Source organism: Crinia signifera, chromosome 3 (genome assembly GCF_055691185.1).
Source record: "Crinia signifera chromosome 3, ASM5569118v1, whole genome shotgun sequence".
NCBI lineage: Eukaryota > Metazoa > Chordata > Amphibia > Anura > Myobatrachidae > Crinia > Crinia signifera.
In genome coordinates, this window is record NC_139219.1 from 228,478,216 (window position 1) to 228,501,949 (window position 23,734).

At 45.0% G+C, this 23,734-nt stretch overlaps 1 protein-coding gene across 4 annotated transcripts in view; it reads right to left on the reverse strand.

Annotated features, from left to right (window-relative positions):
• Positions 1 to 23,734, reverse strand: part of LOC146064273 (putative cation-transporting ATPase 13A4) — a 130,582-nt gene that overhangs the window by 101,198 nt on the left and 5,650 nt on the right. For all 4 annotated transcript variants that reach the window (XR_014471783.1, XM_083177556.1, XM_083177558.1 and 1 more), the window contains exons 3-6: positions 11,455 to 11,589; positions 2,897 to 2,967; positions 2,728 to 2,808; positions 998 to 1,067 (exon numbers count right to left, since the gene is read on the reverse strand). Coding sequence is in view for 3 of the 4 variants with exons in the window: in XM_083177556.1 (XP_083033682.1) it covers positions 998 to 1,067; positions 2,728 to 2,808; positions 2,897 to 2,967; positions 11,455 to 11,589 (357 nt within the window). In the remaining variant the exon portion in view is untranslated. The remainder of the gene's footprint in view (positions 1 to 997; positions 1,068 to 2,727; positions 2,809 to 2,896; positions 2,968 to 11,454; positions 11,590 to 23,734) is intronic.

The following is a 23,734-nucleotide window of genomic DNA, read 5'->3' on the forward strand; positions in this document are numbered from 1 at the left end:
GGCACATACGTAGGGCACAGGACTGTACACTATGTTTATGAGTGTGCTGCAACCTGATTCTATTTATACATACAGACTTTTGGACCTCTGCTTACACACTTCTGATTAATACATAGGAGACACAGCATTTTTAACTAGCAGGTAAAACACATTTTAATTTTTTAAATACATATATTTCCTAAACTTGCTAATTAAACACCCCTGGGTCTTTGTAGTACACTAGCCTTTTGGCTACAATATAGATAATATACTATATAAAGAACCCAGAGGTCATATATACAGGGTTCTTTTCATGCTGTACTGTATATTGTATCTTGAGTGCTTTGTCTGCAAAAAATGTCCCTGCCATTCAACTATGTGACAAGTCCAAAAGCCACATTGCACTGATGTTTCAAAAAGAAACGTCAGAGCAGGGAGACTTATTGAGCACATCACAGTATGGCTGACAGCTTGGAGCCACCCACACCGGTAAGAAGATGTCGGCCACCCTCTTCATCTAAATCCTGGCCCAATCTGCTCTGGAGGCAAGCATTGTAGCCCTAAAGCATCAACCTCTCCTTGTATTGATAGAAACACCTAGAAGTTTGTTCCCCAGACGCTCAAGAAACTTTAATCCAGCCCTTATAGTATGTCCTAAAGAGAAAATGTATATATACATTTACCTATTTGAATAAAAATCTAATAATAATAATAAGTATGTGACTATGGGTGAGATGTACAAAGCCTTGAAAAGTGATAAACCACTAACCAATCAGCTCCTTCCTGTCAAAACACAGCCTGTAACATGGCAGTTATGAGCTGATTGGCTGGTGGTTTATAACTCTCCATTTTATCACTTTTCAAGGTTAGTAAATCTGTCCCTATACCCTGTGTGACAATGGATAGATCCATTTTAGTTACATATTTATTATTGTGCAATTCACTGAATAACATTTCTAAAAGTAGACATCATTATATAAAAGTATTGAAATGTATGTATATTGTTTTAAAATCTTACCTCCTTAGAAGCCAGCTTCCATATTGGGGTTATATCTACTTTTATGGTATTTGGTCCACATAACTTTTGCCTGGATAAAAAGAAAACAGGGTCATAAATACAAGTATATATAGCTGTGAGTGCCGCTGTGTCCTGGCTGGTCTTTGATCAGATGAAACTGCACTAGGATGGGCTTTCCTCGATACGGTTGCATCTGATGCAACGGTGTCTGAGGAGCCTGACAGAGGCTGTTAGAAGCCAATCATGTGCGTGGATGGGCATTTCACAGAATAGGTGCCGCTCAAAGAAAGTCCTGTAGCCATGAATTGGACTGAGTAATAAGTGTTTATCAGAGACACAAATCTTGTGCAGAGCAGCTGAACAGTGATAGAAAGATACACATTGGGCCAGATGTATCAAGCTTCAAAAAGTGATAAAGTGGAGAGTGATAAACAACCAGCCAATCAGCTCCTACCTGTCATTTTTTCAAACCCAGCCTGTAACAAGACAGGTAGGAGCTGATTGGCTGGCTGTTTATCACTCTCCATTTTATCAATTTTTAAAGCTTGATACATCTGGCCCATAAATAGTGAGAGAAAGATAACAGATTTCAGTTAAGATTGGGATGAGCATGATAGACAGGGCTTTACTAATATATTAGGGTATAGGCTCTAGAGGAGAGGTACCAGCATAGGAGGATGAGAAGACTGTTGATACTTCATCTTCATTTGTGGGATCAGATGAAGAGAAGATGGCAGAGGAGTGACGTAGGGAATTGAACAGGTCACTGGCTGAGGAAGAGAATGCCATTTAATCTAGTATTTTATCGATCCTGTCCTTGAAGCCACCAGTGGCTGGTGGTTTGGGTGAGGGAGAGTTAAGAAGTGATTTAAAGGTATTAAAGGTTATTTAAGGTAAGAGACTTGAGCAGAGGTGAGATATTGGAGATATGTTTGTTTGGCAGTGCCTATGGCATTATGATAGGTGTGGTATATAGTCTTAAAAGTAAGGGAGTCACTTGGAGTAAGAGATTTACGCTACAAACTTTCTGCTTTGTTTGGCCTAATGGATTTTCCATGGACCATAGAACCTGGTTATGGCATACTTGTCTACTTTTGAAAGAGCATTTCAGTTAGATTGCGAACATAACATCTATAAGCGTGGACTCGTGCTGCTATAAAAATGTAAATGAGCCATATAGCACTTTGTGCAAAAATCATGCAAAAAAAAGAGTTGGGTGGACGCAATCCAGAAAATGTAGTCATCTCTGGACCACATTTGTGGCATCTGTGCGACATTACATGCTGCTGTTGTGAGCCAAAACATGCTAACTCAGTGCCTGCATTTGCAGCTAGGCGAGTGCTTCATTGTTCTCTGATGTGCTCACATTTCTGCAATGCCATTGCAAGTATTTTGCAATCACATTGCAGGGAAGGTCTCGGCATGCTGTGCAGACTTGCAAACTGCAACAGAATTGATCACAGGCAGGGGCGTAACTAACTATTTTACGCCCCCCCCCACGCACTTTTTTTCGGCGCACCACCCCCCCCACCCCCGCACACACCTAACCTGCCCCCCCCCCTTCTTACACGTACCTGCACCCGCGGTCTGCGTCTCGTATGTTATGTATGGTAGAAGTTTGCTAATATGGAGTTAGTGAATGAATATCATGCCACAGGTGTCGTTGTTTTCCGGTTTATAAATATAGAACCTGTGGTTAAATATTTTATTGTAGTATATTATATAAATACCTGGCTTTTCTTTCTTCACCACCCAAGCCCAATCCATATTTTCCATGTATATCAGAACATGAGTAAGTCTCATTCAGAACCCTTGAAGAGGAATACATACAGTATATCATAATATGCATTTTAACGATAAAATATTTAGAAATAAATCTAAAGTACATATTAAACTCACCCAATTTTCTGAAAAATCCCGAATGATGGATTCCAAACATAGCGAATTTTCTGTACATTTATGTATCGAACCTGTAGAGTTATATAGTTATATATCAAAAAAGGTTGAACAATATGGCATTTGCTATACCTATAATAGTAAAAAGTATTAGTTTAATAAAGGAGTACTTTTAAGTTTTTCTTTTATAAATAAAAAAACCCTATAATCTACTCACTGGTCTCCTATCTGGCCTCTCTGACTACATCTGCCTTCCTTTACACTGGCTTTTCCTTTCCATTCATAACTTATTTAAATCTTCTCACACTAAAGGGGCCCATACATCAGCAATAAATTGTGTCAATCCTCAGTTATGAAGACGATTATCACAATGGCCCTTATTCTGATCGGTGCGGCCCGATCAGAATATGCGGCCAGGACCGTGCAGGCGAATCCCCGCCTTCTATACGGATCGCCACCTCCGTCCGTACGCGGATATGTGGCGGTCCGCATGAAAGTGGACGGGGATACGCCTCCTCCATCTTGGGAGCAGCCCCTGCATTCGATGGTCGCCGAACATCGAATGCAGGGCCGCACGCTCCACCAGCGCCCGCCACCCTAGACCACACGGACACTTGTCCGTATGAAATCATGTATGGGGGCGGGCAGCTGACATCCGGCGATGTCAGATGCCCGCCCCCTACACATGCGTCACGGCTTCATTACCATGCATACGCCCTGCGTTTGCATGGGAACGCCCATGAAACGCGGGGAGTATGCATAGGGTAATGAGGCTAAGTAGCCCTTCACGCTCCTCTCCGCCCCCTGTGCGGCGTCTAAAGAATACGTTCGGCGAAACCGCTTGCACATGCGCAGAGTGACCTCTGCACATGCGCAGTCGAAAACCATCGGCGGTACGACCGCATGCGGAAAAATCCGCACCGATCAGAATAAGGGCCAATAAATCATTGATGTGTGGGCTATCCTTACTTGCGATCCCGATGAAAGTTGCTTGTGATTTTTAAACATGTTTAAAAATACGATTTAATTGGGGCTTTGTTTGGGAAGGATCGACTGATAGGTCAATGGCATCGCCGATACACTGACTAGGACAGATGAAGACACCAGAGGAAGCCCTGGGGAGGCAGCAGCCATGCAAATGAGCAAAAAAGCATTTCCTCTGGGTACCATAGGTACCAGTGGGTGTTTAATGTCTCACATTCTGGTACTTGTGGTTCTCCAAGTACCAGCATGTGGGACAGGCTTGTAAAGGACAATATTACATTATACACTAGCAAAAGGTATCAACCCCACAACCATCACCAAGTGGTACGGGGTGGATAGTCCCCATACTTTTACCAAGGCCTGAGGAATCCTGGAGAGGTAGGACCCCTTTAATTAGTGGGTCCACAACGCCCCAAGAATCCCCGAGCCTGGGCTGACTAGTTAGGGTGGAAGAATGCTTTGGCCATGGGACCCCATTAAGTGTGTATGTGGGATTTGGCATTACACACCCTGCTAGTGGAGGCTGGTGCTGGTTCTAAAAATATGGGGGATCCTTACTCATTTGTTTCTCCCCAAAAAATTTTTTAGAGCCAGGGATGTTTCCAGTTTAATGATGGATTAAATTTCCTAATTTATATCTACAGATGTAGCCATGCTCATCTATCCTGTGTGACCGCCATCCTGGCTTTCTTGTCCTGCCATGAGAAATGTCCCATTATGGCACACTAACGAGTAGAGGGCCAATCCTGGGATCAGGATCGTCGAGTTTCCGGGATTTGGCCCCAAAATGGCAGGAATTTCAATACTGGGATTTTGAGATTAGACTGCATGCGCGGTCTAATGCTAGGCAGTATCTGAGCACTCGCTATCTATGTAAAGAGAACTGGTCATGAATCATATTTACTAATTTGTTTAAAACTTAATGGCTATATGATCTTACTAGATTCATGACACTTTATCTATAAATTGTTTAGGTCTTGCGCCCGATATTTATATTGTTATTGTTTTAGCACATTTAATATGTCTGCGGCTATGGTGAGCATCGGAGGAGACACCGCTCTGGGGAGAGGAACACCCAGCATGGTGAGCGGCACCAGGAGACTGTGCTGCGGATTCATGGAGAGTGAGGCGCCATACGTGGGACGGAGCAGGAAAGGCTGCACTGGGGAGAGGAACACTCGGTGCGGTGAGTGGCACCAGGAGACTGCGCCGTGGAGAGAGAGGCATGGAGAGTGGGAGCAGGAAGACCTAGTGCGGTATGCACGAAACACAGCGCCAGTGAAAGGGAGCCCTTAACTGTAGTGAAAGTGAGAATGATCCCTGATTCCCTGCACTGCCCGCTTGGAATGAGAGGTACACACAGCTACACAGTCCCCCCTGTACTTGGGGAGGTGGGGTGGATTAGGTGGGACAAAGTAATGGCTGTCACAAACTTTCAATCCCCTGCCCTCCCTTATCCCCCCTCTCCTTCTCTACCACCCTTCCTCTATCCCCATCCTGGCATCCTCTACTCTCTCTACCTGCTTACCCTCTACTCCCCCCTAGGGATGCCAATCCTGGGGCATTTTTTCAATCCCAGAATTCGGGATTAAAAAATGCTCAATCCCGGGATTCCCGGAGTCCCAAGATTGGCTTCCCTAATAAAAAGATGCCTGGCCGCCCAACATAATTACCTGCATGGTGGGGCAGGTGCAGTATGGAGCCTGGCCGGTAGGCAGCATTTAGCTGGGAGCGTGGGTGGGAAGATGGCTGGGAGCCGGGCCTACAGCCGTGCTGGGACAGCAATATGGGCAATGTGCCTGGGGGCGGGTGGAACAGGTGAGATCCATGCCCAGACAGCATGCGAATGGTGCGTCTGGGGGCAGGTGGAACAGGTGAGATCCGTGCCGGGACAGCATACAGGCGATGCACCTGGGGGCAGGCTGAGCGACTGAGTGGCCTGCGCAGCATGAGCTGGGCAGAGCCACATAGCCTTGGAAGGAAGAAGCCGGGCAGCGTCTAAACGAGCGCTCAGACGCTGCCCGGCATTAGACTGTGCATGTAGCCCTGCCCTGCGCCCCCTGCCCGCTTTCTTTTTCTCACCACTCTTTCTCTTTCCCTCCCTCGATTCAATTTATCGCACTGTGAGTAGCGCTGTGAGAGAGCTCCCTGGTGCAATTCAAATAAGCACAATGCTAAGTCCAAATCCGACAAAACTATCTCGGTAATCTGATTTGTGCCCTAGTGCGGCACAAACAGCATTGCGGCAGGGCACTTTAGTCGGATAATAACAGTAATGTGACTAAACACCCAGAATTCTCTCCAATCAGCTTCTACCTGTGAAGTTACAGGCTTGGTTTGAAAAATGACAGGTAGGAACTGATAGGCCGGTGATAAAAACCAGACACTTTATCACTTCACCAAGCTTAATAAATCTACCCCTCAGTTCCTGAACCTCTAATTAAATATTACATCATCAGGAACTGGGGGGTAGATTTATGTAGCGGCGCTGGGGGGCATATGTGCTATCCCCACACGCTAAAGCAGGGGATAGCGCTTCTCTAAATCTATTAAACCCGCTGGCCGGGTACTTTATCAGTGGTGGTGCAGGGGCGGCGCCATAGCCCATGTACTAGTTTTAGTACAGTGCGCAATAGCCTTACCCGATTTATGAAACTTCCTTATGTGCCCCTCGATTTGTCACTGTCCCCCTATCCATAACGGCAGATTTGTCCGGCCATGTATGCTTCTCCTCGTTGTTGTTTTTTTTGTTGTTGTTCATTTAAACCAACTTTATTGGTCCTCTCCCCGGCTGACAGGTTTCTCTCCCCGGGGCCTGCTGTATCTGCGCATGCACCGGGTACACATCGCCAGACAAGGTAACCGGCGGATGAGCAGATGACACAGCCGGAGGACTGCGCACAATTCTTTATGGGAGGGAGCGTATCCCTGGCAGTAGGGGATAATGCACTCCCATAACGTGCGCTCAAACAATAATAGATTCGGGCGAAAATCAGGTACACTTCACCACGATAAAGTGGTGAAGCGAACCTGCGCCCATAAGGTTACTTACAGCAATATTGATAAATCTACCCCTGGGTTCCTGACCCTGTTCTGGGCCAAAATGTAGTTTTGGTTTCTAAATACAATCACAACATCTCTCTCTCCATCTCTCAAAATAGTACTGATTAAGTCACAAAATATTTAGTCAATTACATAGTATAACTCTGCACGTGCTCCACCACAATGTACTGTACTGTATAACAGATACAAAGTCCTACACATATCTGTTGCATCTCCACTTATGACTCAAGTAGTGTACATGGGCTGAATTGTCTTGTGTATACAAAGTCTAAAGAGATTATGTAGACAGAAGTAAGCTCTATAAAGAGATGTATAGGATTGGTAATATGCCTGTCTTCAGGATCATAATATACACCAAGAATGGGCTGGTGTAGTTGTGCCATGATGATGATGCCAGCTAGCAAATTATGGGGGTGATTCAGTTTGCTCACAAATAACATTTGGTTTGCTAATGGACAAAACCATTTGCACTGCAGGTGGGCAGATGTAACATGTGCAGACAGAGTTAGATTTGGGTGGGGTTTAATAGTCAAATGCAGTGGGGGTTTCCAGGTACCTGGAAACTCCCCCCTCTTATCAAGTGTCTCAAATTATGACAATAGTAATGGTATATAATATGACTAGTAGAGCTGCTGCCACATCATGCAGAGCACGGGACAAAGCAGAGCTGCTGCACATGGCCAGTGGTAGCAGCTTTTTCTACCAACAAAAATCTGCTACCAAGTTTGCTGTATTTGTTGATCTGAGGACTCAATCAGTGCACTGGACCAGAGTAGCTACCAGGAAGAAGAGACAGGAGCCTTACCATGAGGTGGGAGAATATGTGCTTAGAACGTGCAGAACTGGTTCTATTATGTTAGTGTATTTATTATCTTATGTTTAACAGTAACCTTTTCCTGACCACTTATTTATATTATTTAAATGTTTGATACAGTATATCACTAATTTATAGTGTTAGGTGTTACTGTATTCCTACAGAACCCAGTGACGGTTCTTCTACAGCTCCACCAGACTCCCACACTTGCTCCTATGTTCTGCAGAGTGGGTGACTGTTGGACTGCATTTGGAAACCCCTAGCTAGAAATCCTGCATTTGCTGCTGGGTTTGTACTTCAAACTGATATTTATATTGCAGTGTAAAAATAAAGCAGCCAGTATTTACCCTGCACCAGTGCTCGAAGTGGGCCGGTATGCAACGGTATAGCATACCGGCACTTCCTCCAAGCACTGATTTTTTTTTTCAATTTGCTGCCGCAGTGTCACTGTCCGCCGTCAGCGGCAGCAGTGACAGAGAGATGCTCCGTAGGCCGGCTCAGCTGGAGGGGGGGGGGGGGAATGTGTGGGAGCATTCGGACGGGACTGAACGGCGATGGACGTAGATGCGCTCGCTCCCTTTGTGTGTCCGTGTCACCCACTCTCCAGAGGATCTGTCATCGGGCAGCTGCTCCATGCACTCATCACCCAGCGGCACAGCCCGGAGCCCTCAGCCAGCACACAGCAGCTGCTCCTCCTCTCTGTTCGCACTGCTACACGCTGCTGGTCACAGCGCAGCAGAGCGCCGGCATGGTGCGGGCTGAGGGCTCCGGGCTGTGCCGCTGGGTGATGAGTGCACGGAGCAGCTGCCCGATGACAGATCCTCGGGAGAGCGGGTGACACGGACACATAAAGGGAGCGAGCAGCACAAGGAGAGTAGCGCGCCACTCACTGCCCAAACCAGTGGCCGGAGGTGGTCCAGCTACCTCGCTCAGTCTCACTCTCTCCTCCCCCTCTCGCCTGGGGCTTATCGTCACTCTCTAGTGACCAGCCCCAGCGCGAAATACAGTGCGCCCGAGCTGCGTGTGCATCATCCGGCCTTAACTTAAGTAGGTGTGCAGACCCAGCATGGCAGTGAGGAGACGCAGTGCTGGAGCAACCTCCGGCTCTTATATGCAGTGCAGTGACCCGGCTTGGCGGTCATAAGAACGGGTGGTGTGTTGGAGACCCAGCAGCGCGAAGACCCAGGCCAACAGCGTGAAGATTTGATGGAGAGGAGACACAGAGGTAGCGTCATCTGTTCTGGGTGGGGTGGGGGAGCGAGTGGGAAAATTAAAAGCTACATAGCAGCACTGTGACCTGTAAGGAAGGGTTATTGAAATGCTGAAAGGTGCACCTGTAGGGGGTGAAGTAGGAGGCACACAGCACCATCTATACTGGGGGAGGATTCCTGCTCTCTCTCCACTGCCCCTCTTTCTTTTCTTCCCTGCTCCCTCTTTCCTCCTGCACCTCTCTATCAACCCAATCTCTCACTCCACCTCTGTCTATCTCTGCCCCTAGTCTTTTAATCTCTCCTCCCCACTTCTTTCCCCATGCTTTCCCCTCTCTCTTCGTCCCTCACCCCTCTCTCTGACATCCTCTCTCTCTAACCGGGTCTCTCCCCAACAACATCTCTCTCGCCCTGTCTCTTGCTGAAAGCTGACACACTCTCGTGTGACACGCTTTCTGCTTAGGCAGCCTTCGCTGCCAACCCCAGCCCCACCACTGTGAACTACAGTTCAGTGCTGCTTCTAGCACTGTGTGGGCCGCCTGTGGCTGCCCACCTGCTCCAGCAGGCCCTAAGCTCTGCTCCTGCCCTCAACAGGAATCCTCTCTGCTGCTCCTTTTGCCCTGGCATCAAGCATGAAGGCCCTGGCATCGAGCAAGAAACCCCTAGCAATTAACATGTAGGTAAGCAGTACTTATATGGCACAATATGTAATAGCCATTATGGTGTGTGGTATATGTAATGGGCATTACAGTGTTTGGAATAACGTGTAATGGGCATTATGGTGTTTGGTATAACATGTAATGGGCATTACATTGTGTGGCATAACTTGTAATTGGCATTATAGCATGTAATATACTATGTAATGGGTGTAACGTTTACTAGGCATTACGGTGTAAGTTTTTGGATGCGCCCTAACATAATTTGTAATGGGCATTATAGCATGTGGTATAATATGGGTGTGTGACACGTAATAGTCATTATGGTGTAAATTTTTGATGCGCACCAGAGCCTGTTATCCTTCTTTTTAAGAAAAATTGTTGAGCCCGGGCATAACGTGTAATAAGCACTATGGCATGTAGTATAATACAGATGTGTAACGTGTAATAGGCATTATGGTGCAAATTTTTGGTGCGTGCCTTCAGTGCGCACTGTCCACTTTGTCCCTATTTTCTTTTTAAATTGTCCACTCATGGCATAACGTGTAATGGGCATCACGTTGTGCGGTATATGTATAATGGGCATCACGGTGTGTGGCATATGTATAATGGGCATCATGTGTGTGTGGCATATGTATAATGGGCATCACGTGTGTGTGTGGCATATGTATAATGGAGCATCACGGTGTGCCACATATGTATAATGGGCATCACGGTGTGCGGCATTTGTGTAATGAGCATCACGGTGTGTGGCATATGTATAATGGGCATCACGGTGTGTGGCATATGTATAATGGGCATCATGTGTGTGTGGCATATGTATAATGGGCATCACGTGTGTGTGGCATATGTATAATGGAGCATCACGGTGTGCCACATATGTATAATGGGCATCACGGTGTGGGGCATTTGTGTAATGAGCATCGCGGTGTGTGGCATATGTATAATGGGCACCATGGTGTATGGCATATGTATAATGGGCATCATCTGTGTGTGGCATATGTATAATGGGCATCACAGTGTGTGGCATATGTATAATGGAGCATCACGGTGTGCGACATGTATAATGGGCATCAAGGTGTGCGGCATTTGTGTAATGAGCATCACGGTGTGTGGCATATGTATAATGGGTATCATGTTGTATGGCATATGTATAATGTGCACCATGGTGTGTGGCAAATGTATATTTGGCATCACGGTGTGTGGCATATGTATAATGGGCTCATTATACATATGCCACACCGTGATGCCCATTATACATTTGCCACACATCGTGATGCTCAATATACCTATGCCACACACCCTGATGCCAAATATACATATGTGGCTCTCTCTGTGTCCCAGCTGTCACTCTCTCTGTGTGTTCCTGCTGTCACTCTCTCTCTGCTGTCACTCTCCCTGTCCCTTTGTCCTTGAATTTTGGCTCATACCGTGTGGCACAATGTGTTAAGGGCACTAGTATTAGATAGTATAAGGGGCCCTACTAGTGTGTATAAAGGGTATGTGGTGTGGTACGCTACACTTAAAGACACGCCCCCTTTTTCAGTGGCCACACCCACTTTCTCGGACCGCGCGCCTTCGGCGCGCACATAACTAGTTCCTTTGTTTTTCCATACCCCCACTTTAAAATTTCCACTTCGAGCACTGCCCTGCACAGAAACAAAATAGCTCCCCTAAATCTAACTCTTTCTGCACGTTACATCTGCCCAACCTGCTGTGCACATGGTTTTGTCCATTAGCAAACCAAATGTGCCGTTCGAGCCAACGAGAATCACCCTCTAAGCCCAAAAATCTCTACATGTTAAGTAAGAGGATATAATCTTTATCATTGCTTACCTTCATCTCAGGCTTTAATAATAAGGTGTGTAGGTCTGCGTTTTCAGCTGTCAGGTTTTCACCATTAGGTATAACATAAGGCACATCTGAATGGATCCATTTTACCCTCTTCTTTGTGTATTTCTTAAATCCATCCTAAGTAAAGAAATATGGCATATCAGATTCTCTGTAGCATGGAGCACTACATATAACAATGGGAGAAGGGTCGTTATATAGAATGCTAGGGCAGCACTGTGGTAATGAAGTACATGCTTGTACGCATTTAGTTTGCCTATTTTGTCTACCTAGCAAATATGCGCTACACTACACAGCTCAGGTGTCGAAATAGACACCAAAATAGAACAGAAAACTGAAATATTTTCATGTGTCGACCATTTGCATGTGGTCAACCCTGTACATGTTGACCTTTTGGCATTGATCTATTGACCATCTATGTAGACACTATGGGGAAAATTTAGTACAATGAGATATTCAAAAAGTGAAAGATTTGGTAAGAAATCGCCAGTTTTTTTAAAGCGGCAATCATTTACACCAAAACCAGTTTGATTATGAAGTGTAAATAATTGCCACTTTAAAAAAACTGGCGATTTCTTACCAAATCTCTCACTTTCTGAATCCTTCATGCTATTAAATTTCACAATGTAGATCTTTTAATCCAGAAGCTTGGAAAAGGGGGTGTGCCTCATTTTGTAGGTTGAGAATGCACCTGAAAATGCCATGGACTGAAATTTGGAAAAACAAAATGTTAGCTTCTAAATAGAACCGACAATCAGGGGGACATTTACCAAAATGGATTCGTAGAAAAAAGGTGTATTCGTAGGGAGAAATACACCTTTTTTTTACGAATTTGTATTTTCGGGATTTACAATCCCAAAAATACAACAATTCGTAGTCCTAAAGATGGAACATTCGTATTTGTATTTACAAATACGAATGTCTACACCATCGATAGAATACGACAGAAATCACCATTCAAAAGAATGGTGGTTCCTGATGTACTAAGCAGCCGTACTGATAATACGGCTGCTAAGTGGTGTGAAACACCCACGCAAATGCGACAGGAAAATAGAACACCATTTTCCTTTTCTATTTGCTTTAAGCCTGCACGGATCAGTCAGATCCGTGCAGGCGTCAGTGTAAAAAAACAGAAAAATTAAATAAAAATAATAAAAAAACGGCGTGGGGTCCCCCCCACAGCCGTCACCAGCACCAGGCTGAAGGAGCCGGGGCCGGTAATTAAAAATCAGGGAACCCGACAAATAGGGGTTCCCCGATTTTTAACAAACAGCCCCAGGCTCCAGGTCCGGGGCTGGTTCCCAAAATACGGGGGACAAAATGACTAGGGGACCCCCGTATTTCAAGAACCAGTCCCAGGCACAACCAGCCAGCAGGGTAATGTCACAGCCGGGGGGAGACTTTTTATACAAGTCCCCCCGGCCAAAACATTAACCCCCTGACCGGTCAGCCTGGCCAGGGGCCTGGGGGAGTGGGGACCCCCCCAATGAAGGGGTCCCCCCCCTCCAGGACTTACCTGACCAGGCTGAAGCCTGGTACTGTCCCCGATGCCCCTGGGCGGTGGGCATCGGGCTGATTATGGTGTAAAAAAAAAGAATAATCTATTGTTTTTTACTGTGGCACTACAAGTGCCAGCAAGCTGGGACTTGGAGAACCACAAGTCCCAGCCTGCTGGGCATTAAAGGGCCCGCTGGCACTTATAGTTCCACAGTTAAAAAAATAGTACACAAAACACACTGACACACTTTTAAAATAAAACTTTAATACACACAAAGCCCACACATACTAATACTTACCTATCTTCTTCCCGTAGGTAGCCCTGGTCCTGTGTCGTCTTCTGGATCCATGTCGACGTCCTTCTTCAAGTCGACGTCGCTGTCGGCGGTGGCGTCCGGATCCGACGAAATCCATGTGGAGCTGTGGAAGGAAACCATACTCACCAGCGCGACGTGGTCCAGGTAAGTGTCTTGGCAAAAAAACAAACCGAACACCCGAAACCAGACCGGACTGAGGGAGCCGCACGGTGTTTGTTTACATCGTGCGGCTCCGCCTCCCGAATACCGCTATTGGCCGCCTTGCGGCCTAGCGGCCAATCAGGAGCCGCTAGGCCGCAAGGCGGCCAATAGCGGCATTCGGGAGGCGGAGCCGCACGATGTACACAGAGTACCGTGCGGCTCAGCTGTTCGGTCTGGTTTCGGGTGTTCGGTTTGTTTTTTTGCCAAGACACTTACCTGGACTACGTCGCGCTGGGACAGGTGAGTATGGTTTCCTTCCACAGGTTCCTCCATGGATTTCGTCGGATCCGGACGCCATCGCCGACAGCGACGTCGACTTGAAGAAGGACGTCGACATGGATCCAGAAGACGACACAGGACCAGGGCTACCTATGGGAAGAAGATAGGTAAGTATTAGTATGTGTGGGCTTTGTGTGTATTAAAGTTTTATTTTAAAAGTGTGTCAGTGTGTTTTGTGTACTATTTTTTTAACTGTGGAACTACAAGTGCCAGCGGGCCCTTTAATGCCCAGCAGGCTGGGACTTGTGGTTCTCCAAGTCCCAGCTTGCTGGGGAGGCTTGCTGGCACTTGTAGTGCCACAGTAAAAAACAATAGATTATTCTTTTTTTTACACCATAATCAGCCCGATGCCCACCGCCCAGGGGCATCGGGGACAGTACCAGGCTTCAGCCTGGTCAGGTAAGTCCTGGAGGGGGGGGGACCCCTTCATTGGGGGGGGGCCCACTCCCCCAGGGCCCCTGGCCAGGCTGACCGGTCAGGGGGTTAATGTTTTGGCCGGGGGGACTTGTATAAAAAGTCTCCCCCCGGCTGTGGCATTATTCTGCTAGCTGGTTGTGCCTGGGACTGGTTCTTGAAATACGGGGGACCCCTAGTCATTTTGTCCCCCGTATTTTGGGAACCAGCCCCGGACCTGGAGCCTGGGGCTGGTTGTTAAAAATTGGGGAACCCCTATTTGTCGGGTTCCCTGATTTTTAATTACCGGCCCCGGCTCCATCAGCCTGGTGCTGGTTACGACTGTGGGGGGGACCCCACGCCGTTTTTTTTATTTATTTATTTATTGTTCTATTTTTTTTTACACTCTGCAGCCTGCACGGATCTGACTGATCCGTGCAGACTGCTAGAAATAATTTGTATTAGCAGCCGTATATACGGCCGCTAATACGAATTGTTACACCATCGGAGGGTTACAAAGCAGTCGTATATGACTGCTTTGTAATTTCCCCTCCGGAACACGACTTTGCATACGACTAAAACAGTCGTATGCAGTCGGAGGGGAAATACCAATACGAAAAACTAGGTTTTTCATATTCGTAAATTTCCCCCTCAGTTTCTAAACCCCTGTTGTGCCAAAATTCCACTGCATGTCTACTGCAAGGCTGCTGCAATCCCACAGTGGTAGGCGAGATCCAGAAGATCTGTGCAGTCTTTTATACAATAAACAATTGTGGGTCAAAACACTAAATTCCCCAGATTCTATAACCAGTCCTGAGTTATTTAGCACAGTGTGGTAGCCGAAAATAGGTGGAAAAATTTGTGTAGGACCACTCCTATCTTTCATTAAACAGCACTAGGATGAAACAGCCAAGACATATTTACCCTCTTTTTTTTTTTACTGAAATTGGGCGGGATGCTGTATAATCCGTGCCCCCATACCGCCGCACATCGCCGGCTACTGCACACCTAATTATCGCATATGCTGTAACATATGCGATAATTATGGCAAAGGACAGCTCTTGCGTTAAGAGCTGTCCTTTGCGATCTTGCCGGCTCCCCCCTCCCTCCATTACCCGGGGCTGCTGCTGCCGGGTGGCCTCTCCTCCTCCTCCCTGCACCCGGAAGAGGATACAGTGCAGGGAGGAGGTCAAAGATCCAGGCAGCACACGCTGTGCTGCCTGGACACAGCAGGTGAGGGGGGTGTCAGCGCGAGGCGGCGGGGGTCTGTTCGGGGCGGCGTGGGTCGCGTTAAGAAGCCATTAGGCTTCTATGGGGTATCGGCAGCTTTTGCTGGCGATACCCCTCGCAGCGAATACCCGCCGTGCGGGTTTTGCTGCATACCAAAATGCGGTAAAAACCCCGATAACAGGGTATTTTACCGCATAATTGTTGTATAGAATCTCCGCCACAATGTGAAAAGGGGTGTTTTCACACCATTTTCACATTATCGTTGTATCACCAGTGTACTAAAGATCACCTGGATTAAAATTATCAACATTTGGTTCCAGATCATATTTCCCACACTTTTAATGGGAAATGCGATCTGCTTGAATTTACTATATATTAAAAAAAACTACCATATTATGTGCCTGACCTGATTCCGATTGCAGATCAGTGAATTCACAGACCGTGCATTTGTCAAATGACTGTGCATGTATACAGATCGTAGCATTCATTTGCAAGGGGAAATAGCTACAGAAATTGCATATGGATCGTAAATGCAAAGCAACCAGAGTATGACTGTAAGTAAGCCGCTGTTTGGGGGTAGAAACCGGTTAAACTGGAAGTGGCTGAAAAAAAGGCAGGGTAGCGCAGGCATTTTAAGGGAGGGTCTGAGGCATCAGCACCGGCCTCAATCAGACCTTCAAAATATTTAATAATTCAACTGTGTATTTATACACAAATACTGTTCATCTGTGAGTGTAACTGAGATATAATTTTAAAGTTATCTATTAAAATAAAAAAAAATATTTGGTACTTGTTTCCTAGCACGGCGCCCATCGCATCGCAGACCATAAGGCATACGATGGTATGCGATGCGATGTTACACGATGGCAGCCAATGTTATACAATTTTTAATTGTATACCATCGGATTGTATGCCATTGTATCGCATATACAATGGTATACGATTTAAAATTGTATAAGCACCCTAATGGGTGTTTTCAATGTTAAATGGGCCCCCATAGAATATAATTAACCGTAATGGGTGCTTCGTATGTTAAAAGCACCCCCAACGGCACCCCCACTATCAACGCCAACCCAAAGCGTGGCGAGCGCAACGAGCCCGCGAGGGGCGGCGGTACGCGTCCTCCGACCTTTTCATACCCCCACTATCCACATCGGCGTGGAGTTGATTTTATATAGTGTGGCGAGCATAGCGAGCCGCCGTGACTGAAGCGTGGCGAGCGCACGCGGAATACATGTAAAGTAATACGCGTCCCCTTGAGGGGCGTGCTGCACTCGCCACGCTTCGGGCTCGGTGGCTCGCTGCGCTCGCCACACTGTATATAATCAACTCCATGCCGACGTGGACAGTGGGGATATGAAAAGGTTGCAGGATGCGTACCGCTGCACTCGCCACGCTTCGGGTTGGCGTTGATAGTGGGGTTGTTGGCTGATGCTGATATGTTGGGGGTGCAACCAAGAGTCAAGACAATACGGACTTTTTCACCGAGAGGAAGTATGATGTTTTGGGGCACTTTTTGTATTGTATAAAAATATTTGGTACTTGTTTCCTAGCATGGCGCCCACGATATTAAGTTGTACGACATTTAATTGCATCGCATCGCATGCCATACACCCGATACGATGCGATTTTATGCGATTTCTAAATGTATAAGCCCCTATACGATTTAAAATTGTATAAGCACCCTAACGGGGGCTTACAATGTTAAATGCACCCCCACGCCACGTGGGGGTGCATTTAACATTGTAAGCCCCCATTAGGGTGCTTATACAATTTTAAATCGTATAGGGGCTTATACAATTTTAAATCGCATAAAATCGCATTGCATCAGGTGTATGGCATGCGATGCGATTAAATGTCATACGACTTATTATCGTGGGCGCCATGCTAGGAAACAAGTATCAAATATTTTTGTACAATACAAAAAGTGCCCCAAAACCTCATACTTCCTCTCTGTGAAAATGTCCATATTGTCTTGACTCTTGGTTGCACCCCCAACATATCAGCATCAGCCATGAGTGGTCAAATTCACTTATGTTTGGTTTACTCATTATCTCTCTAATAATTCATCATAATTCTGACAAATACTGTGCGGCAACAACAACCTCCTACCCTACATAAAATTATCACCATACACATTTTGACATGTTGGCGATGAATTTCAACTGCTGATTTGCCCTTTAAATGCAGAAATCTAATTACAGTGTGCACCTCAATGCTTGACTATGTTTCTGATGCTGGAGTGCTATAACTAAAATGTTGAAATTAAAATGATTGACAAAAAAGTTTTTTTAAAGTACACAACCTTGAATGGGAAAAAAAACCTACACCCTCATAGGCTTGCTACGCTCACCAAGCTTCCAAATCCAAATCCAAACCAATAGTCAACATGCATGGTAAATGAAGCGAAGGTTGAATAAAGTAAATCAGTATTAAAAAGCATGTGTATCTGTCGACCACTTCCCAGGCTGGGGTGCAGTGGCCTGTGACCACACACTCTAGTAAATACAAACACAGGGGGCCCAGCACTCACTACAACAAACTAACTCACCTTAACATTCAAATAATCAATTAAATAAATGATGGGGTTTTAGTTCATGAATTATATATTTGGACACACACATACATATATATCCATTGACTATAATACCTCTTTCACACCAGCCAAAATTCCCAGATTGGCCTCAGGAACAACCCGCGACTAGCGCTTGTGTGAAAGGTTCCCAGGCCGAATTCTCAGGAAAATTTGCCAGGACACCAACCAGCAGGGTTGCTCCCAAGACCAGCCCGGGTTACTGGCTGGTGTAAAAGGTACTGACCCCGGTGGCGGGACAGCGGGGTCTGGGTGGTGGACAGCGGGGTCCTTGCAGCTGGGCCAAGGCAGTGGGGACCCAGGCAAAACATATTGAAAAAACTGGCCGGACGCTCTCAGCCAATCAGTGTCCGGCCGGTCTTTTCAAAATGTTTTCAAATTCAGCAGTGTTTCCTGCCACGCCCCCGCCAAATAACGCTACAAGCTCCCAGCCGCCACTGCCCAGATCCCCACACTCTCTCTTCCCCCTCACACTCGAAAATGCAGGGACTAGGGTGGTGTGAAAGGGGCCAACCCAGGAATGTCCCTGCTTGATCCCTGAACTGTATTCCCAGGTAAGTCCCAACATTTTCTGGTGTGAAAGGAGTATAACCTGTGCATACACTTACACTCCTCTTATCTGCCCTTCCAAGCACTAAGCTCAGAAGTTAACTATCTAAAGGGATCTCTAAAATATTCTGCTAGGTAATACTGCATAGTGAAGTAAGGTGGATTTTCATGACCAACATTTGGACTTACATTCACCTATAAAACAGCTATCAGGAAGTTAAACAGTGCTCATGACATAACTGCAGCCAAAAAAAAAGCATCTCATTAATACACCAGAACAAAAGACAAATACAATAAATCATTTTTAAGCGCTCCTGGATCTGGTTCCTTTTGGAATTGTTTTGTCATATGCCTTCACATGTGACTCTCTAGTAGGAAGTAAATCCTGTTCAACACATGGGGAAGATAGCTTTTATATGATGAGAAAAAGAAAAAAGGAGACTTTGTGGTGCACTCTCTAGATACCTTAGTTGGATTCCAATGAAAAAAGTGTGTGTGTGGGGGGGGGGGGGTATTTGTTGATTAAGAATTAGCTTTTATTGGTACGCCCTAAAAAATCCTTTTCCTTAAGGCAATATTGTTTTTTATTTTTTATTATTTTATCATTTTTATTTTTTATTTATTCAATTTTTTTTTTAAATTGAGAATAAGATTAGATACGTGTAAAGGTTTAAAAATAAAGTAAGTGGTTAAAAAAACAGACTTAGCTGCTTTAGTCGTGGTGTCTGCTGTATTAATTTTTGTTTGTTATAATCTATAAATATATATATATATATACGGCACTCAAAAAAATGACACAAACGGCTGGATTAGTGTCCCAACGTTTCGAGACCTGGTGGTCCCTTTATCAAGGTGCAGAAGATAACAAGTGATACAAACAAACTCATACCTTTTATGCCGTCCTGGAGCCCTCGCCGGCGCACCGAGCGTCCCGCCCGGAGTCGCATGGTGACGTCATCCAAGATGGACGAACGGTGAAGCCGAGAAGGGCAAACCAGGACTGCCCACACAATAAAACCTACAATAAGCAAAAAGTACATATAAAATTTGTGAACAATACAAATGTAAGGGCTCAATATGAGCCATATGATGCATAAAACATAGACTATGCAAAAACGTGCAATAATGAAATATAGTTTAAAAAATGATTTAAAAAACACTGTTACCCAAGGAGGTCAACTTAAAAATGTGACCTCTGGACAAGAATGGAGCACTCTGCAGAGCAACATTCTTTCTACTTTGATGAGGCACAGCGGTAGTACAGTGTAACACACATCGCACCTTTAAATATAAGAGACACTTTCTGTGCAAAAAGACAAAAGATTGCTAATACATAAATTCTGAACACCTGCAAAAAACTGAAACAGTCAGGGATCACAAAAATACTGACAATCCTGACACCTTTTGCAGGTGTTCAGAATTTATGTATTAGCAATCTTTTGTCTTTTTGCACAGAAAGTGTCTCTTATATTTAAAGGTGCGATGTGTGTTACACTGTACTACCGCTGTGCCTCATCAAAGTAGAAAGAATGTTGCTCTGCAGAGTGCTCCATTCTTGTCCAGAGATCACAGGGATGCTCTAAACCAGAAATACCAGTTGACCTCCTTGGGTAACAGTGTTTTTTAAATCATTTTTGAAACTATATTTCATTATTGCACGTTTTTGCATAGTCTATGTTTTATGCATCATATGGCTCATATTGAGCCCTTACATTTGTATTGTTCACAAATTTATATGTACTTTTTGCTTATTGTAGGTTTTATTGTGTGGGCAGTCCTGGTTTGCCCTTCTCGGCTTCACCGTTCGTCCATCTTGGTTGACGTCACCATGCGACTCCGGACGGGACGCTCGGTGCGCCGGCGAGGGCTCCAGGACGGCATAAAAGGTATGAGTTTGTTTGTATCACTTGTTATCTTCTGCACCTTGATAAAGGGACCACCAGGTCTCGAAACGTTGGGACACTAATCCAGCCGTTTGTGTCATTTTTTTTGAGTGCCGCCGTCCACCAGCATCCTGCATAGCGCCTATCTCCTATAGGCACACTACACGGAGGGCACCAGCTTATCGTTAGGCTGAAGGGGAGTGCTGCTTTATGAAAAACTTATATATATATATATATATATATATATATATATATATACAAATGTGTATAGGTGGGCTATTGTTGCCTTCCTTGCTTCTTCTATACATGTATATAATTTAATCAAAATGTTACTCTCTATGGCCCTTATTCAGATCTGATCAATCTACAAATGTGTTCTTAAATGGGCAAAACCATGTGCACTGCAGGTGGGGCAGATGTACCATGTGCAGAGAGAGGTCAATTTGGGTGGGGTGTGTTGAAACTGAAATCTAAATTGCAGTATAAAAATAATGCAGCCAGCACAGAAACACAAATCTAATTATCTATGCACATGTTACATCTGCCCCACCTGCAGTGCACAAGGTTTTGCCCATTTTAAGAACAAATTTGTACTTTGATCAGATCTGAATAAGGGCCTATGTGTTGTCTGATGTTACTGGCTGGGGGTTCACATTAATACATGTTTCATTGATACTGCAACAATTATGTTATAAATGTTTCAACTTGCCTATTCAGGCTTTCTTTTTTTCTCACTGTGTATCATAGAAACATAGAAACATAGAATTTGATGGCAGATAAGAACCACTTGGCCCATCTAATCTGCCCCTTGTCCCAGTAACATTCAGATTTAAATAAACACTCACATGGACTTTTGATATGATCCACGCTGTGTGTGTGAGGGGTTTTTGCAAATCGATCAAGCTGGATCTGCCGCCGACATGATCAAGCTGGATCTGCTCCCCTTTGTGCGCAGCTGAGCCACCCAGCCCCAGAGCTCAAGTCTCCTGCCACCGGGACCACTAGCCAATAGGCGCTCGCAGTCCAGCAGCCAATGCTGCTTTTGATTGGCTACTGGACCGCAAGCACCTATTGGCTAGCAGTCCAGTGGGTGAACTCTAATTGAAAATAGCGGCGGACTCCGACGCCGAGCACAGTGGGGAGTCTGTGGGGCGGGGGGTTGTCGGTGGATGCTAGGAGTGTCTGGGCAGTGGAGCAGGCGAGCAGGGCGGGGGAGCCGGCGGCAGAGTGCGCGGCTCCGGCACCAGGTGACATGTCTGCACCCGGAGCTTGTGCTCCGCCCTAGCTACACCTCTGATTGCGGTGCACTTTTATATGATATGCTTTTTTATTAATTATTATTTGTAAGTGTATTGGTGAGATATTCAATATACCACCTTTTATCTATGGTATTATGCAAGATTTTTTTTCTGCTTATAGTCTGATATATATTATATATAGCCTAGGTTGGATGGCCTAATTTAGTGGGGAAGCCATTATGATTTCACTGGTACGGTATTTTGCAAAAGCTCATTTCAACCTAGTGTATTTCTGTCAGCTGTAATGTGCAAAACCTCATACACACTAGGCAACCCTGCCAACGCCTATATTGGCAGCAAGGGCCCAGCGGGGGGTGCAGCAAGTGTATACACATTGGGCAATGCCGGCTCCGAGGTGAGCAGCAGCGGGGGAGGGGAGCAGGGGGAGCATGGCCGTCGTTAATGGAACTCCCTCGTCCAGACATTCTGGATGAGGGAGTGGGTTGCTAAGGAGGCACAGGGGTGCGCACAATTAACAACATCAAGCATACACACTAGAAGATAAAGTAAAAGATATCTTTCAGAATGGGCTTTCTGAAAGATATCTTAAAGAAGTTTTAACTGGTGTTTGGTGGTGCTCCCTGAGCTAGAGGGTACATTGATCTAGAAAAACTGCACTAGAGTTAATTAGCCATAGTAATTGAATGTCAATTTGTTCTGGGAGCACAATCAACTTTAATCAATTAAGTTAAAGCATAAAATATATGTAAAATAATACTGCAATTTACTGTGTCCCTCCTGAGCAACTTTATCTTTTTCCTCACTCTCTCTAAACCCCATGATTGCAGTAAGAGCCCCTTGCAATGTCCTATGACAACAAGGGACTGCATATGCTCTAACAGGGAATAGCAGAAGAGTGCCTTTTTATGATACTACACTCTCACTCTCTCTCATCCCCGAATTGCGAGGTGATTCCATGCAATGTTTATATACAACAAGGGATCCCATTCGCCCTAACAGGGACAGCAGAAGAGTGCCTTATCTTATCTCAACGCTATCCTTGACTTGTGACTCTAATTTCTGAACAGAGACTAAATATACAAAGTAGCTTATTATCAGTGTTCTGACACAGTTCTATGTATGTGAGAAAAAGTTACAATTTAGTGCTGAAATTAATATTGATACATAGCACTTGAAACGCATCAAATATCTCACCTAAAAAATGGGCTTTCTGGGTCCTAGTGCAATGTAGCCAACCGAGACCCCACAATTTACATATTTAATTCTATTTTATAAACAGTTATTTACATCAGAAGGGAATCTGCAAATCTACCCAAAGATGTGTGGACACTAATTACCTGTCTCCTGTATAGAAACTGTTATATTTTTGTATCTTTGTCTGTTGTTCTTTCTTCTTACAGTATATATTATATGTGTGAATCTTTTTTTATATGAAATACGCATTAAAAGTTACATTTTAATATAATCCAAAGCATAAGATATGCAGCCACCTTTGACCCCTCTTTAAACTATTTAAGAGTGCCCCAACAAAGAGCTTTCTTTCTCTATTTGTAAAATTATCAGTGTGAAAGGTACCAACCAAACCAGTAATGAATCGGTAATATACTGGTTACAACTGGCAATGAGAAACTTGCTTGTTTAACTTGCTCAGACCTGTTTTAAGAAACGTTTAAAATACGGGGTCTAAGCAGGTTTTGCGATGTGAAAGCAGTATTACCCACTTATGAGTTTGGCTTTTTTTGATTTCACATGAGGTCACCTACGGGGCACCACCTAGGAACGTTTGGTTTTGCCTCGCTGTCCTACTCATAACAGTGATAAAGGCATTCATCGTAGGGTTTTTCACAACTTTTTGCACATGTACAGCAGCAACGAATCACTCAACATCGGCACTGCGTCAGACTCTTAATCACAACTTTTTATTTTATTGTCTATCATTATGCATGTACAAGAATATATTTGAGAATAAGAACAGATGATACAACAGAAAATCAGCATTTATATTAGTAACATATTTGGCATTTTTACAATTAACTTTTACGATTATTTTCTGCGATATTAGTG